At 33.5% G+C, this 17,040-nt stretch overlaps 3 protein-coding genes and 1 pseudogene across 5 annotated transcripts; 2 read left to right on the top strand and 2 right to left on the bottom strand.

Annotated features, from left to right (window-relative positions):
• Positions 1-502: 502 nt before the first annotated feature.
• LOC103857605 (casparian strip membrane protein 1) lies at positions 503-4,580 on the top strand. Its single transcript, XM_009134816.2, has 3 exons — positions 503-3,440; positions 3,956-4,079; positions 4,171-4,580. The coding sequence occupies exons 1-3, from the start codon at positions 3,160-3,162 to the stop codon at positions 4,384-4,386; spliced, it is 621 nt and encodes a 206-aa protein (XP_009133064.1). The 5' UTR covers positions 503-3,159; the 3' UTR covers positions 4,387-4,580.
• Positions 4,581-6,551: 1,971 nt separating this feature from the next.
• On the top strand, positions 6,552-8,807 carry LOC103857603 (HVA22-like protein j). Its single transcript, XM_009134812.3, has 9 exons — positions 6,552-6,654; positions 6,740-6,851; positions 6,942-7,004; positions 7,117-7,215; positions 7,590-7,646; positions 7,782-7,845; positions 7,927-8,061; positions 8,140-8,226; positions 8,334-8,807. The coding sequence occupies exons 3-9, from the start codon at positions 6,973-6,975 to the stop codon at positions 8,625-8,627; spliced, it is 768 nt and encodes a 255-aa protein (XP_009133060.1). The 5' UTR covers positions 6,552-6,654; positions 6,740-6,851; positions 6,942-6,972; the 3' UTR covers positions 8,628-8,807.
• LOC103857604 (transcription factor E2FA) lies at positions 8,808-14,401 on the bottom strand. Of its 3 annotated transcripts, none has more exons than XM_009134815.3 (14): positions 13,447-14,401; positions 13,084-13,153; positions 11,173-11,374; positions 11,032-11,091; positions 10,790-10,964; positions 10,645-10,699; positions 10,513-10,565; positions 10,376-10,426; positions 10,211-10,259; positions 10,033-10,098; positions 9,867-9,943; positions 9,447-9,687; positions 9,227-9,296; positions 8,808-9,154 (listed from the first exon to the last, which is right to left on the bottom strand). In XM_009134815.3, exons 1-14 carry the CDS (start codon positions 13,467-13,469, stop codon positions 9,054-9,056), a joined length of 1,293 nt encoding a protein of 430 aa, XP_009133063.1. In that variant the 5' UTR covers positions 13,470-14,401; the 3' UTR covers positions 8,808-9,053. The 3 variants fall into 3 exon arrangements, with proteins under 3 accessions (XP_009133063.1, XP_009133061.1, XP_033144258.1); XM_009134813.3 differs by having other exon boundaries at positions 11,824-13,153; positions 13,447-14,400; XM_033288367.1 differs by lacking the exons at positions 13,084-13,153; positions 13,447-14,401 and adding an exon at positions 11,824-12,517 and having other exon boundaries at positions 11,032-11,085.
• On the bottom strand, positions 13,189-15,277 carry LOC117132414 (annotated as a pseudogene).
• Between the last annotated feature and the right edge of the window lie 1,763 nt (positions 15,278-17,040).

Genomic DNA, 17,040 nt, shown 5'->3' with positions numbered 1-17,040 from the left:
CTTTTTAATCTTTGGTGGATAATTCACAATACGGCGGAACCACAATATGTACTAAAGGTATAAAATGACCCAACAAAATTTACTATACAAGTTATAACCATATCTCATTAATTATGGTAGTTGAAATAATTTCCCATAAAATGGTATTTTATTTGTTACAGTTTCATAATTTCTTTAAATGAAAGCTACTTAGCTAGTTCATTAAAAAATAAAGTCTTACAATTTCATAATTTCTTTAATTTCCCATAAAATGGTATTTTATTTGTTACAGTTTTATAAAATACTCTCCATCTAGAATTTTGAGGGCACCAACATATTATGTGGATTATCGGTGAGTTAAAGTCTTAAGAAGTTTGTAAAGCTATATCGACCACCAAATAATAACACTTTCCGATTATAAATGGCAGACTGATATGACCGATATACTTTATCAACGTTTTTTACATTAATTGTGAGTTTTATCAAAGTATCACACTAACACGTATATATATGCGTGAATATCGAGCATACGAATTTCAGATTCACTTATCACTAAGTAGTGGTTTTTGTGTGTGTATGTTTGGTTGTCTCCCGTATTGCAAATATTAATTTCATTAAATATTAATGAATGAGACCTAATATCTACATATTATCATATTGTTCTCTATGGATATCTGACTCGCTCGTATGTCTACACTAACTTTAACATTTTAAAATCAGTTCCTGACAACTTGTGTCTATTAGTGGCTCCTCTACTGTTTTACAGTGCGATTTATATGAATGTTGCATAATCATAATTACACATATTGATATGCTTTGAATATGGCCAACTTGTTTGCAATAGCACGATACCTCGTTTTATATAATCGGGCATAGGTTTGGAGTTAAGTAGTTTATGGATGAATTACGGTTATGCTTCTTTAACATAAACGTTGGACAAACCTAAATTAGATTTACTGATATGCGGAGTGTTTATATTAGCTTCCGGATTTGTTCTATTTCTTATGTTTTAAGTCGTTGATTTAATTTGAACTGCGCTTATTCGATCATGGAGTCAAAATTGTAACGTGACTTTGTGATGCTATTCGAATTTCTCTGTCTTTTTGAAACAATTTTAATTTATCGGTTGATCTTTTGTAAAGGCCATGTCTTGATTTTTTTTTTTTTTTAACATCAAAGATCATGTCTTGATATACCAACAAAAGACAGATAAATTATTCTCTACACCCTTGTCTTCGACAGGCTAATCAGCTCTTTATTGTTAAATGGAATAAATAACCGTGTTTTATACTGCGCTCGTCAACATCATAAAAAAATCATATTTATTCGAATATTTACCCAGTAATAACAGTTTAGTAAACTTTTTTTGACAATAAACTAAAGAGGAGTAAAATAAATTGTCATGTAATTAAGTAATAGTTATTTTGATGAGATTTTTTTAGTAATTATAACATCAATAAAATTTGAATTGTCATTTGTAGAATATCAACACATTTCCATGTAATGCTCGCTATTAGAGCTCTGGCAATGCCAATGAAATGTGACATCAAGCAAATTAGCAACACTAGGGAAAATACTTTCCAGTCACGTGTTATTCCTATCGTCTTCTTTTTTTGTGTTATTCCTGTCTGTTAAGACAGTGTATAAATAAATATATATATAAAGGTCAAATATACGTACAGGTTTCATCACAATAATCATATTCACATCTTATAACCTCATAATCTTTTTTTTATATCAAAAAACCTCATAATCTATATTTACTAATTACTAGACATGCAATCAACAGAAATAACATCACCGAACTACTGAATAACTGAATCAAATTGACTTAAATCAAAATTATGACTAGAGTTAAATACTTAAATTAACAGTTTTACTAAAATCAACGAACCGAATTGAACCAAAAACCGAAAAAAAAAAACTGAAATACCCATTCGAATGTGAAAGCGGTGGCCGCAATGAAAAAAGTGTTTAGTGTTATACTTATAAAAGTGGACCCAACCATTTCACTTTGTTTCGCGAGTGCATGTCTTATTATCTTATACTTTTGACAAATAGGCTTAGGCTTATGATTGTCATGAAAGATATATAAATACACACATATCATTATAAACTTATAGTCCACCAAAAAATTTATGAGAAAGTTGGAGGTGGGTTACTGATGATTATAAAATGAATGTTTTGTTTTTTATAATATTAAAATTACATAATAAAATTGAAATAGCAAAATATCTAAGTGGTATTTATAAATTTTGAGTATTACCAAATAGTAATTTTAAATTATTTAATAACGAAAACGAATTTCTACTATTCTTTTCAATTTGATGAAGAAAAAATTGTTTCACATTTTCTTTAAATGAATGAAATAGGAGAAAAGATAAAGAACAAACATATATGAAAAGAGATTTTTTGGACAAAACTTACCATTTTTTATGTTTCATTTTTTTTCTCTAAAATAAATCACCAGTTAAAATTTTTGTAGGTCTGAAATTCTTTTTGGAACTGAGCTGGATTGGTTTTGGGCTTTAACCCTAACTAACTGACATGCCATATCTCCTAGTGTTGGTAGTGCTGATTCCAATTATGGTCCACATACAGAGCCAGAATAATCGATCTTCAAGAAATTGACAATATTGATCTTCAACGAAATTCAGGAATGATCAAGATCATGCACGAATAATCACATGAGAGATCAGTGCTTTGCTTGAAACTAACCAACTAATTTGAAAGTAGATGTAGTCATTCAATCAACAAAATTCGGTCGTATAATTTGCAAATAAGATGAACATAAATCACAGGTTATTAAGTTCATTTTGCGTACCTACCAATGATTCTTTCTTTTTTTTTGTGAACACCACCAATGATTCATTAGTATATGATATTTTCAGCTTTCTTTTGTGTTGAATTATCAGCCGAGACTCAGTTAAGTGGGGAAAGTAAGAAGCAACAACTCCTCTTCACAGACCTTAACAAATCAACTAAACTTAGATGTTAAACAATTAAAAAGGCTCATCACGAGTTAGCTGATTATTCCTAAGTCGTAACCAACCACTACTCCGAATAAGGACTATATAAATACTCGTCCAGCTTTCATTAGTTTCCCACCACAAGTAGAAAACATTTCAATACACAATCAACACACTTCTTCTTTTCTTTAAATCCCAGCTGCAAGAGATAATGGCGAAAGAGTCCACCACCATTGACATCGGCGAACCGAGCACCGTTACCAAAAGTACAAGCCATGCCGTGGTGGACGAGAAGAAGAAGAGTTTTGTGACAGCCGCCGCAGGAGGCGGCTACAAGAGAGGTTTGACCATATTTGATTTTCTCCTCCGTTTGGCGGCCATAGGAATCACCATCGGGGCTTCCTCTGTCATGTTCACCGCCGAGGAGACACTTCCCTTCTTTACTCAGTTCTTACAGTTCCAAGCCGGTTACGATGACTTTCCCACGTTTCAGTAAGTCCATTTTCATTTTCTTAACATATGATTATTAATTACACAACAAATGCCTATACAGTACATCTCTACGGTTATAGTTTTTAAACTAAGTTACTGTTATATTTTTCTTAGACCATCGTGTTATATGTAAGTCAAGTCATATTTCCTCTTTTAACTTATAAAGTTAAGTCAAGTCATGCTAGGGTTATATATTTCCTATTTATGCTATTCCAAAATAGCATCTATTAAAAAATTTAAAAGGCAATTTAAATATATGTTTGGATTTAAAGTTTAAGGTTTAGTAATAGAGTTTTGAGCTTAGTATTTAGGACTAGAGATGATATTAGGATTTAAGAGTTAAAATAATTTATTTATTTTTCTTATCAAATGAATGTTACATCAAACGTTATTTTGGGATAATCCTTTTAAAATCAATATATTGGATATTTTTTCCCAGTTATAAATGTGTGGTTATCTATTTTAAACTTGTATTAGTGACTTAATGAAATATTTAACTATGAATATTTTTGAAGGTTCTTTGTGATAGCCATAGCCATAGTGGCCAGCTATCTCGTCCTTTCACTTCCCTTTTCCATCGTCACTATTGTCCGACCACTGGCAGTTGCGCCCCGGCTCATCCTCCTCATCTCCGACACCGTAATTTCCCCTTTTGTATATATATACAGTTATATTCTCCGAGTTTACTTAATTATTTCATTTGATTCCTTCGGTTAATGTATACTTCAAGGTGGTCTTGACGCTTACCACAGCAGCAGCAGCTGCGGCAGCATCAATTGTCTACCTTGCACATAACGGTAACGCAAACACCAATTGGCTCCCCATTTGTCAGCAGTTTGGAGACTTCTGCCAAACCGCAAGTACTGCAGTTGTAGCTGCATCTATCTCGGTTGTCTTCTTTATCCTTCTCATTGTCATCTCAGCCATTGCCCTAAAAAGGCATTGATCTGAAAGTTTCTGCATGTATATGTTTGTGTTGTGTCGTGTGCTTTGTGTAAGATGAGATGATAGATATATGGTATCATTAAGGTGTGGTCCGTGTGGAAAATTAAACTGGAATTCATGTATTTTGTAAGGAAATTTGTCTTGGTTCATCTTGAACTCTTATCTTAAAGTTAAAGGCCGTAAATCATCTTACCATCGTTTCTCTTTTGGTTCACATCATTTTGACTAGATTATAAATCAAAATCCTTTTTCAGTGTCATTTCTGAAAATTTTGAAGTCAGTCTTCTGTTATAAAAAGTGGTGGATTCGATGAATAAAACCAAACAAAGAAGTGATGAACATTTTAATCATTTACAAAAAGGTCAGATAACACAAATAAACCTAAACACAAAGTATGATTGCAATTTCAAAGTATACTACGTGTTTCGTTTATCAAAAAAGGAAAAAGTGTACTGTTGTGTTGGCAGCCATTTCTACGATCAATATACATTATTTTTAGTGATGAACGTGGATAAAAGAATTTAGATGAAGATTTCAGAAAATTACAGTATATCTTATATATTAAAACAGAAGTCACAACCTTGATTCATGTGTGATTTTTTAAAAAATGGACCTAATGGACCTATTCATAGAATTCATACTATATTTTAATTCAGACTAATAATAAATATAATTTTTAAAATATTTTAATCATAGTATCTTTTGATATCTTTTCATTTTAAATATAAATATATTTATTTTAAAATTCTAACAAATCTGTTTAAAAAGATTTTTACAAGATCTTCATTTTTGAAATTATACTTAAATATTTTCACTAATTTCGAAATTAGTTTAAAATATTATTATACATTAATATATTCAGTTATATAAAATGAAAAATAAAAAAATCTATAATATTTTAGTTATTATATAATCATAATCAATTATATTAAATTAAAATTATTATATTGAGCTAAATATAATAAAATTGTATTAAATTTATATATTTATATATTTTACTTTCGTAATTATAAAATATTTATGTTCAAAAATAAAATCTAATATGTTGGTAAGATGGGTTAACATTATCAAACTATATAATATATGTATAAAAATTAACATGTATTTCTTTAAAGTTAATAATATAAAATATTTGTAACTACTTTAATCATAATATATTTTCATTTTAAATATAATATATATTTATATATTATATTTTAAAAATTCTAATAAATCTTTGTAATATTTAAACAATAACTTAATGTATTTTAAGTTATCGTTTAGAAATAAAAATAAATAAATTATATCCTATTTTATCTATTTTTATAGTCATGATCATGTTAAAATATAATTATTAGACTAAAATAAATATGATAAATTTATATTCAATTGATAAATTTATAAATTTTATTTTCATAAATATAAACTATTTATTTAAAATATAATATGATGATAGAACGACTTAAAATTAACAAACTATATAATACATGTATAAAAATTAACATATCTTACACTTTTATAGATACAATAATAAATTATCTAAAATGAATAAGCATAAAAATATTGGTAAAAAAGAAATCCAGTTTTGAAATACGTGTCAGAATTTAGCATAAATTAAATACAAAATATTTTTTAAATATATTTTCTCATGAATATATTAATTTGCTTAATAACTAAATGCAAATACAATAAAATAAATATATAATAAGAAGTGGCAAATACATAAAGTTTAAACAATTAATTAATTATAACATGTAAATTATAAAATTATTGTATTTGAAATAGTTATATAAATATTTAAGTATATGATTAACATTAAAAATATATACCACTTATGTTCTAAAACAATAATTTATGTATAGAAAAGTGAAAACAAACACCCGTGCGGTTGCACGGGTAAAAATCTAGTTTTAATATTTATAAAATTTGAACTCCTTTTCCTGAGGGCAGGAAGAAAGTATTATTTGTAATATTTATATGTAAGTGTCGGTAAACATAAATTAAGGGAATAACCTTAAAATGAATATCGTAGATAACGGTCAAACGGTAAACCCGGTCCTCGTACGAGTCGTACCCCATGATTGAAGTACCCGTATATGCCAAGAAATTTAAAACCGTTTACTTTTTTTCATTGAATTTTTTATCTAAACGAGTTTAGAACAAATCAAACCCCAAGTTACTCTAATTATAGAACTCACGCGTCTTCATAAACATTGTCCTCTTCCATCTTGTTTTTGTTTTTTTTGTTTCACAATTTTTGTTTTCTTTGCTACCCTCTCCGTTTATTTAGGTTTGTTATTAACTTATAAATACATTTTCTTTAATTTTCTGAAGTAAATCCAGAACCAATAAGCATAGTTTGATCACAATTGCAGTTTTGATCCTTCTGGGTTCCTAGGAGAAAGAAAAGCAATTCCATTCTTCTTCATACGTTCAAGAATCCATTCGAGGACGACATCTTCCTAACATCTTTGATCTCTTCAATAGGTTTGTTGACATTTTTTTCTGCTAAAATAACTTATTGGTTCGGGTGATATAAGAGTGTTGAATCGGTTCTGTTATGTTTGTGATGAATAGAAACAGGAAATAATTCTTGAATAGGTCAAAGATGTTGGGAGATTTCATCATCAGACTCCTTGTGTATGTCCTGCCCTACATTATATTGTTCTCTGTTATCCATTTGTTCATTATATTTTGTTGTTTTAGATTAATTAATGTATAAAAATATATAATCAAATGGTGATAATGGCAGATTAATATTAGGGTACACATACCCAGCTTTTGAATGCTTTAAAACGGTGGAGAAGAACAAAGTTGATATCGAGGAACTCAGATTTTGGTGCCAATACTGGTATTTATAAAACTCATCCTTTTAATTTATTTATCCTTATAATCCTTTGTAGTTTGTACATGTGTGTAGATTTGTTGAAATGGGCAAATTGAATTTAGTTTGGTGAAAGTTAATTACATTTGTTTTAACTTTTGGATTGTTTGATTTTAAAGAGTTAGAAGACAACGAGATTCACTTAATGTTGGTGTTGTATGTTAGAAAATGTCTTTAATTAAATAGAAATAATCTTCCATACAAGTCTTTGGTCTCCTAAAAAACTTAATAAAAGAAATGTCTTTGGGTCCGAATTATCGGATGCATATTTCATGCTTGATGTAATATCATTATCTATTGGAAAATGTTATTTTATCACGCATTTGTATTTGAATAATTAGGATATTGTTGGCGCTAATTTCATCGTTCGAGAGGGTTGGCGATATATTTATCTCATGGTAAGAAACATCTTATTCATGACCTAATTCATCTGTTTCTTTTTTTTTTCTTCTTTAAAAAAAATACTTTATTCATCTATTTCTTTAATATCTAAAATTCATTAAATAAATGACACATTAAATTATTATTTACAGGTTACCGTTGTACGGAGAAATGAAAGTGGTATTTTTCGTATATCTCTGGTACCCTAAAACGAAGGTAATAGATAATTAAAAAAGTCATTAGTTTGAATGATACTTAACAATAATAGTATTGGTTACTAAAAATAACTGGATGAAGGGAACGAGACATGTGTATGAGACGTTGTTGAAGCCATACATAGCTCAACACGAGACAGAGATTGACAGAAAGATTATGGAGTTGCGAGCTAGAGCTTGGGACTTTTTCATCTTCTACTTCCACAACTTTGCCCAGGTCCTTCTTCTTCATATTGAATTTGTATTATTTTAAAATGAGACATTGTTATAACATTAGTTTACTATTCATGCACAGGCTGGTCAGTCCACATTGATCCAGGCTTTTCAGTACGTACTCGCCCAATCGGTCCTGTTCTCGACCGCAGCCGCAGCTAAACAGCCGGTACTAAACCCATCATTGTTATGTCAGCCTATAACACATGCGTCTCTCAGTGACAGTTCACATATGTTTGTACTATTTAATAATCTTTGACCCTCTTTTGTGTGAAGCCGATGGAGCCGAACGTAAACGTGAAAACACGATCACCAGTTGAGACGGAGAGTGATCCGCACTCACCTCCCGCTCCAAGAGCGTTGAACAAAACGCTATCTGCGTTGCGATCGCTAGAGAAGCAAACGAGCAGGGGGAGGAAGTGGCCACCACCAACACCAGGCAGAGACTCAGCCGGGACATTCAACGGAGATGAAGGAGTCAACATTCCTGATACACTTCCGGGATCACCTATCACCGATGCTCGTGCTAAGCTTCGCCGTTCTAACTCCAGGTCTCAGGCCGCATCATAGTAACGTACATAAACGTGACTCGTGACAACCTTTCTACTTTGTTATAAAGATAATATATAGGGGGGGAAAAGTAATTGTTTGAAAAATACAAAACAGATTGGTTTTGTTTTTTCTTCTTGTATATTTTTTTTTTGTAAATTGAAGCAGAAGTATTAAGCCAGAGAGATGTGTTCAATCTTATGCACCCGATGAAGTATATCTCTCTTAAACTTGCATTAGTTCATCTACATTGTCACTCGTTACACGACCACTCTATAGCGATAAATGAATCATAATTTAGTGGCACACTGTATGGAACGCGCACCTGCCACTGGCTCACACGTTCTGTATCTGCTCACTCCTTGGATTTGAATTGAGGAGCCAAGAGTATTGTGAAGGAACACATCTGGAATCAGAAGCTGGGATAGGTGTTTGGTCTTCTTGCAATCATCTTGGTTTGGAGTCAATAGCAACTGGGGCTATTTCTTCACCCATTACCGGTGGTGGAGTACTCACGTCAGCTATTCCATAGTCCCAATCAATACCAGCTTTTGCATTAGTTAAGGATTGCATATTAGTATGCAGAGATATTGAACAGTTTTTAAGATATCAAAGGATACAGTCAGTGTTCCAAATATCCGTCATGCTAATCTCAGCATTGGAGAGAAGCCAGTAGTCCGTATCATCATTCTGCCAAATACAAGACCAATACTACCTGTTAAGTTCATGTGTGCCTAACAAAAGTATCTTCAAGATATCTATTTGAGATTTGTTTTTAGCATCTTCATAGTCCTTTTGTAGTTTTTGCGTGTATCTTAAATAAGTAGGAAGATGGCTTACTTCGATGTCAGAGGGAGTAATCTTAAGCATTCCTCCAACTTGCTCCTGCAAATAATTAAGATCAGAGGTGTCGCCCGGTTGAGCATGTTCATGATCTTGAGACATCTGATGCTCAATGGTAGTTTCTGTGTTATCAAGAGTTAAGGCTTCGATGTCATGGTTTTCTGTAGATCCCGAGCAAGAAGCAATGGGCGGCAAGCATGCTGGTGGTGCAACACTCCCATTCGTGTCCTCAAATTCGCTGAACATCAAGTCAAAGTAAAAGACATGTAAGTACATCCATGAGTAGAGTACATTGTATGAAAAGATGTCTTAACACAGTTTCTATTAGTCATACTATGCTATGACATATTGTCTTCATTCAACTTAACTTTGAGACAAATCATATTTATATAAGAAAAAGATTGAAGGAATAGATACCTGACAAGGTATACGTCAATAGGTCCCATTGTACTTCTAAGAATGATCCTGTATCTCCTCTGAGGGAGGTCACCCGCCTGTCATGTAGATCAGAGATATCATCATAAGACTTTTGCATCTAATGATGAATAGCAGATGTCTCCCAAAGTTGCAGAAAGAGACTAACTTCATCTGGATCAGGGACTTCCAAAGTTGTGCCATGAGGAGCTTTTACAGCTATCAGAGTTTGGTTCTGCGAGAGCAGCAACGTGAAAGTTAACAAGATAGTCTTGGGATTGACATATGACACACGTTCAATCAATGAATAAAGCTCCTAAGGACTAAATGAAATAGGAAAGACAGACCTGGAAACCTGGTAAACTCTTGATGTCCTCTTCAGTGACAAAAAGCCACCTGCACATTGGGATTAGATTCGTTAAGTGTACATACATAATATGAATAGAACCATTTCATTACAAAAAAGAAGAGAAAACTAGCTACAAAACCATAGATAGAGGGAGAGTTTTTACTTCTGATTCTTTTCATTTTCGCTAAGATCTCTTAGTCTTTCCTCCGTTTCTCTGAAAAGAAGTTACTAAACCTCAGCATTGGTTGAGTAGATGAATCACAAGAACGCAAGACTCTCTCTAAATGAATTCAATTAAACCTGATTTGGCTATCTAGCGCTTGCTCCTCGAGGTTAAGGTTTTCAATCTCTGCCTGCAAGGAGAAAACAAGATGAACAATCAAATGTGAAGCCAGAATCTAAGTTTACTAAGTGCATGCCGCTTCACCGCACATGTAAGACAGATACGTCAGCATCCACATCGCCAGGCCTCGAAGCATCAACTCCCCTGGTCACATGTGATTAAATGATTCAAGGAGTATCCCAGCAAAGCAGATATAAAGAAAGATATGGTTCAAACTGCAGAATTATATATTACTTCCAAAGTATACGGTTCTTGAAAGGCTTTTCAATGAGATCAATCCCCTCCAAAACGTTTGTAATATCATATATACGTCGTTTCTGCACCTCCAATACTTCTGCAGCTTTGTTTAGGTCCAGCATCCCATCTTCGGCTTGCTTGATTAGATTGACAAACTTTTTCGTAAGGAGACCTGAACAGGGTTTATATCAGCATCTTCAAATCCACCACAGTGCGTAATTAGTCAGTGGGTTAATTACCTAAAGAACTGTCATAACGGCAACTTCCAGAAGGAGTTAGTGTGGCAGGAGAACCTACAACTTTATCAGGAAAAAAATAATCAGCTATTTGAACTGAATGTAGCAAGACAAAAGAGGCAGCCAAACAAAATATATTCTTACCAGCATTTGAGATGGGGGTTTGAGGAAGTGACTGAGTCCCTTTGGCCCTTGACTTGGTGTTGACTCTGCCTCCTTTAGCTGAAACAGGAGTGAGACAGGGACTGTTGTGTATGCTAGTGGAACCAGTGCTCGTGAATCCATTACTATTAGAAGTAGTAGTGGTAGTAGTAACCACATCCATCATCGACTTTCTCTTCCGCGACTGCAGATATTCTACTTGTTATTCACTCGAAAGAAATTGTTCTGAAGCAAATCTACACACATTTCTCTAACATGATTCATCAGAAAGTTTCACAACAATGGGATCTACTTGAACAATGTCAAGCTTCATAAACCATTTGCATAAGTGAATAAACAATAAGGGCCGGTCATGGATATATAGGCAAATGAAACATTAGCCTAACTCCTCTTAGTATACATAGACCGGTCATTTAAAATTGTATATCGCCTCCAAAATCTCATGACCGGCCCCGTAACAAATGAGACATGTAAATTGTATATAGCTTCCAAAATCTCAGGACCGGTCTTAATTAAGATAATATAATACATAGACGAAGCTTTCATAATCTGACGATAATGAACATATAAACCAAGACCAATTGCTAAACCGGTTTACGAAACGGAAACCAGTCTAAACCGAGGCGAACTCACAGGAGATCTTAAAACGACGGCGTCCTCCTCCCGATCTACGATTCCACAGAGGCTGCTACTATCGTAGGAAGGGGTGAACCGACGGTAATCAGACGGATGGAAGGGAGGTTTCGTTGAGGCGAACGCCAAGTGTCGACGTATGGGTGGGACCACAGGGTTAGATGACGATGGTGGCGGCTGAGAATGTCCCGGAGAAGGACGTACGCCGCCGGACATTGATCGTAGTGAAGCGGAGCTGGATGGGAAGATCCCGGCGGCGAGATTATGGACGGAGGTTGGAGGGAAACGAGGGTTTTAGTGAGAGAGAAGAGAGAGAGAGAGAGAGAGCAGAAAACGAGGGAAGGAGGGACTTTTTATGTTGGGCATAGATGTGGAGGGAAGGCTACAGTTAGCGACAATAATAATTAAAAAAAAAAATATTTTTGTATTGTTTCTATTTGTTGCCCCCATAATTTTTAATTGGTCAGATTCACCCCTACTTACTTCACATAAATGAATTCATTTCAAGAAACATGCCCCCCCCCCCCCCCCCCCAGAAATATCGTGTCAATGTATTAAAAGATTTTGATTTTAAATATTTGGAGATTTGTTGTGAACATACACAAGAAATAACTTTTTTTTTTGTGAGATTTTTTTTTTCTTTATTCTAGAGATTCGTTAGGCTAGGACTTTCTCAAAAGACGAATATGGCGCATGTTATGCCAAAGTTTTATTTCTCGTTTTATTCGTGACCTCTCTTTTTAGGGATCTAATGTTTCATTTTTATAACTATATCTATAGAATATATATATTAAAGTTTCTTAAATACTAAATAGCATTGTAGCTCATATTTGTTTGACAGTCCGACAGAGGCGCAAATGTTTGTCTTTTATGTTACCAGGAGGTGTCTGTCTGGATTGAAGGCCCAAATAATCCCCCAAACTTGAAAAATGAATAATTTCTTATACCAAGACATAGTATAAGTCTTGTTTACTGGGTTTCAGACCATGAGCGCAACAACACTAATGCATGGGCTTAAACCAACTGGCCTACCGCGTATAGCGGTACCAGATGTTTATCCTCGGTTTTAGCTTTTATTTTATTCTTATAATTTTTAAGTTTATGTGTGAATTATTTTACGTCTAAGTTAAGAGCACAAGTTTTATGTTTCTCCTTTTTGAGTTTTGCGGTTTATGTTGGATCTTCTCTGAAAGGGCGTCTTTTCTCATTTTCTTAAAGAAAAGGGCTTGTGTTTATCAAAAAAATGAAAGTGTTTGATACCTTTTTGCCTTTGTGTTTCTTGTCACGAACCATATTCATCCTCCTGCCGCCAAATGTAGAACCACATTCTCTGCAAATTACATCACTAAACTTGGAATCACAATAAGTAGACCAAAAACATGGAATCCATCCTCACTGTAAATCAACATTCTTTCTCATATCTCTATTTCTCTATCTTTCACAAATTATGCAGAGACGACCGTTTCTTCACTACTTGAGTTATTATTACCAAACAAGTACAAGAGACTCTCACCACTTTGCTTTCCATGTTCACTGTCCTAACCAAAACTCTAAAAATAAAGAATCTTTCTGTACACAAATAAGCCCAGAGGTCTTCGAAGGCGGAGAAGAATCACTACATACCTCCAACGCATCCCTAAACCCATCTTCCTTTGTCTTCATCATCACTGCCAAGGGAAACCTCACCTCTTTCGCCAGACAAGCCTCATGTCTCGGTTTAATCCAGTTCTCTAAACTAAATGAGAAATACTGAGTAGACTCAAGAATCTCCCTCATGTCTCTCCCGATCTCCCCCACCAAGTAACTCACTTTCGGCTCATAATTTTCAGCAACGCTGTAGTTAAACAGCTGTGTGGATCTTGTAAACATCGGGGTGGCCCTTCGGCAAGAAAGCCCAAGTTTCTGAAAGTACTCGATATGATAGACTTAAGGCAAAGCAAAGCAAGCATCCGCTTGCGGCCACCAATTTCACTGGAAAATATAGCCTTTAAAAAAATATACAAAACCAGCCACTTTTTCTCTTTTCGATTGCGGCCTTAAGTGAATATGTGAATCTCAGGACCGGTTCTGTGTGGGAGGAGCTTGTCTTTGATGCTGCAAGAGAGGAGGCAAATGTGTTTCTACATATCGAGGATACCAATTCCCAGGAGGAACTAGAGCACAGGTCTTAGCTGTGTATTGGCGCTGCATGCGAGGAGACGAGGACGAAGGCGTGACTGAGGTGGAAGATGGAGTTGAAGCCAACTTCACGGAGGAGTAAAGTGATGACCGGGATGGTGTGGGAGGTTAGATAGAAAGTGAGGAGGTTGGGACACATGGAGACGAGGTGGCATATGTCTTGTAAGGAGAAGTTGATAGGTGGAGTGGTGATGTAGTCGACGACGGGTTTGATGGAGGAAAGAGGGGATGAGTGGAGGGAGGGTGGCAGTTGAAGAGAGTGAGGAAGTCGATGCCGAGGGAATTGAGGTAAAGGAGCTTCTCATGGATGTGGGTTTCAGGAGAGAAGAAGATTGATGAAGATGATGGGCAGGTGTTTGGTGTGAAGGAAAGTGTGGGGAAGTTATGGATAGGGAGACAAGTATTAGAGACAGTGTTTCTCACATCAAAAATTGGAAGGTATATTAACTAGTATATAAGATAAATAGGTCAATCTTTTTATCATCACTTTTTTATAGGTTGGAAGTTCATCTAACTTAACATGAATCTAACTTAACATGAGAAGGCGGAGAAAAGTGGTGGTGGGGAAGGAAGTGGAGGAGAAGAAAGAGAGATATTGTGGTTGCATTGTTTAAGAGACATGACTTTTTACATGGGCTGGAGATTTTGGAGAAGACAAAGGGATGTTATCGTATTTGAATTGATCCGGTTCAGTTTAGAAATTGACTAATCCTAATGTCACAACCAAAATAGTTACTTCAAATTCGGTTTTTCGACATCAACACTGGCTAATTTGGTTTGATAATTGTATCGAGCCATAAATTTTTTTTTGTTTTGGTAAACTGATTAGTTTCTGGTTAACGATGGTTTTCAGTTAAAAAGCATGGAACGACCAATAATGGAGGAACTGAACCAGGGTCGGGCTTGGATACAAGCCCATCAAGCATTTGTTTGAGGGCCGATCAGTATAAAAAGATTTTTGGAGCCAATTTTCTTAAGGATTAGATAGTAGAAATGGTGTAAGTAGCTCTGATTTGAGTTGCCTGCTCTAAGTTCAAATGTTGACTAATGATGATAATATAATTAACCAGTGTTAAAAAAAATATTGCAACATAACAATGATATAAATACATTAATACACGATTCTATCTTCGTTTTTTTACTAATCAATATTTTAAATAGCGGCCAGTGAAGAAAACGAGATTCAAGAAACGATAATAAACTAAAATACGTAAGCACAAATATAACACGAGTCGCCTTCAGATGTGGCAGCGTCCGAAATATCGTCCCACACCATTTTGGAAACAAAGTCGTCGTGTTTGGGAACATACTCCTACAATCACAAACATAAATTCAACTAGTTTAGTAATCCTATTTTTGGATATTTAGATAATTTTTATTATATTTTCTGAGTTTTTACATTTTTAATTTATACATATATAATGTTGATGTTAAAAACACATCAAACTCATATATTACTAATTTTGAAAATTTAAGTTACTAATTTTTAGATAATATTATAAAATATTGATTTTTTTTAATTTTTCATTTTTAATGGTAAAACCCCTCATCTATACTTAATATAGAAACCCAAAAACTAAATATTTACAAATAGTAATGTTAATTATGACATGATAGAGTTTAATTCATTAAATAAAGTTATATTACGAGTTTTTTCTTTAAATACTTAGTTTTGAGTTTTTTACCCAAAACAAACTTATTTGAGGGATTTTAACGTTAAAATCCTTTTAATAATATAGATTGCATAGAATAACTTTAGTAACAGAATTCAATTATTTTGTAAGAGTTTCATAAAATTGAATAAAACTAAATAACTAATTTATGTTGAAGCCATATTAAATTTGGTGTTTTATGCACTGTGTCAAACTGTCAATCATCTTCTTAATTTATTGCTTGATTTATGTACCACTTAATTATTCTTTATGGTTGTTCAAAAAATATTCTCTCCAGTTTTACAATGAGTGTCACTTCGACACTTTTTACATATATCAATTGAAATGGATTTATATTTTCATTAATTATTAATTTGGCTAACAGTATTTGAGATAAAAATAAATTTATTTATTAAATTAATTCAGTTTAGAGTTAATATTTAGCAAAAAATAAGTATAAAATAATACTTTTAATGTAACAAGAAAAAAATAGTAAAGTAACACTTAAAAAAAAAACAAACTGAGTACTAAATTACTAATTATGGTTATTCACTCAAAGATCTTCTTTGTTCAACTACTGTGGAAATAAGGCCCAATACATCTTTCTTGAAGTAACGTTTTAGACCAAATATAAAACCTCTGGCATTGTTTTGTCTTAAAAAATATGCCAAGCAAAAGGGGCGACGGATCAAAAGCACAGTTCTAGAATATCCCCGTAAAGACCAATACATCAGCATAACCGATCTTTGAATCGTCCACCAAACCTTTTGGAGAATAGGGTAGGTCTTAAGTGTTTAATCCATATATCTATTATGATTTCTTTTTTCATCAACTGTGAGTTAGATCATATCCAAATCGTTTATATATATCATGAGGTTGGACAATAACATGTGTACCCATTTGTAAAAGATTTTTTATATATACTGATTATTTTACCTAAAAGATACGACTAGAGATCTTAAGAAGTTTAAGGGGTATATATAATAAAGAGCAATAATCTTTTCTGCCATAGTTAGAATTTGTGATTCGTACGACACTATAAACTTTTCTCTCAAGAGCTGACCCCAAGAAGTTTGCCCTTTACAGTGTATAAACATTGGAAGCGCAAGTTACATCAATCGGGAATACAACTTTAGTTGTCATCATACATATATATTTCGGTTTTAGTTTACTTAGTACATGCTACTCACTTTCATGACATGTGTTGTTTTATGTGAGCCTTAATCTCGATCAACTGAAAAGATAGGGGAAAGAGGAGGGAGGATATGTTTATTGCAAACATTGCATTCTGACGTTATTCAATTTTTTTTGTTAATCTCATACTACTGATAAAAAAAAGACATGTAGGATACCACACTGTGTTGTAGTAATGTGAAAGTTGGAATCT

The sequence above is a fragment of the Brassica rapa genome, chromosome A03 (assembly GCF_000309985.2).
Source record: "Brassica rapa cultivar Chiifu-401-42 chromosome A03, CAAS_Brap_v3.01, whole genome shotgun sequence".
NCBI classification, from domain to species: Eukaryota; Viridiplantae; Streptophyta; class Magnoliopsida; order Brassicales; family Brassicaceae; genus Brassica; species Brassica rapa.
Note: the sequence above shows the minus strand (reverse complement) of the source record. Positions and strands in the feature narration are given on the sequence as shown.

Bases quoted from the DNA above. Each gene is read 5' to 3' on its own strand.
- LOC103857605 (XM_009134816.2), top strand. From the start codon at position 3,160: ATGGCGAAAGAGTCCACCACCATTGACATCGGCGAACCGAGCACCGTT. The intron at 3,441-3,955 runs GTAAGTCCATTT...ATATTTTTGAAG, and splicing joins GATGACTTTCCCACGTTTCA to GTTCTTTGTGATAGCCATAG. The intron at 4,080-4,170 runs GTAATTTCCCCT...GTATACTTCAAG, and splicing joins TCCTCCTCATCTCCGACACC to GTGGTCTTGACGCTTACCAC.
- LOC103857603 (XM_009134812.3), top strand. From the start codon at position 6,973: ATGTTGGGAGATTTCATCATCAGACTCCTTGT. The intron at 7,647-7,781 runs GTAAGAAACATC...TATTATTTACAG, and splicing joins GGCGATATATTTATCTCATG to GTTACCGTTGTACGGAGAAA. The intron at 7,846-7,926 runs GTAATAGATAAT...AACTGGATGAAG, and splicing joins TCTGGTACCCTAAAACGAAG to GGAACGAGACATGTGTATGA.
- LOC103857604 (XM_009134813.3), bottom strand. From the start codon at position 12,039: ATGTCCGGCGGCGTACGTCCTTCTCCGGGACATTCTCAGCCGCCACCA. The intron at 10,566-10,644 runs GTGCGGTGAAGC...TTCTCCTTGCAG, and splicing joins CTGACGTATCTGTCTTACAT to GCAGAGATTGAAAACCTTAA. The intron at 9,297-9,446 runs GTAAGCCATCTT...TGTATTTGGCAG, and splicing joins TTACTCCCTCTGACATCGAA to AATGATGATACGGACTACTG.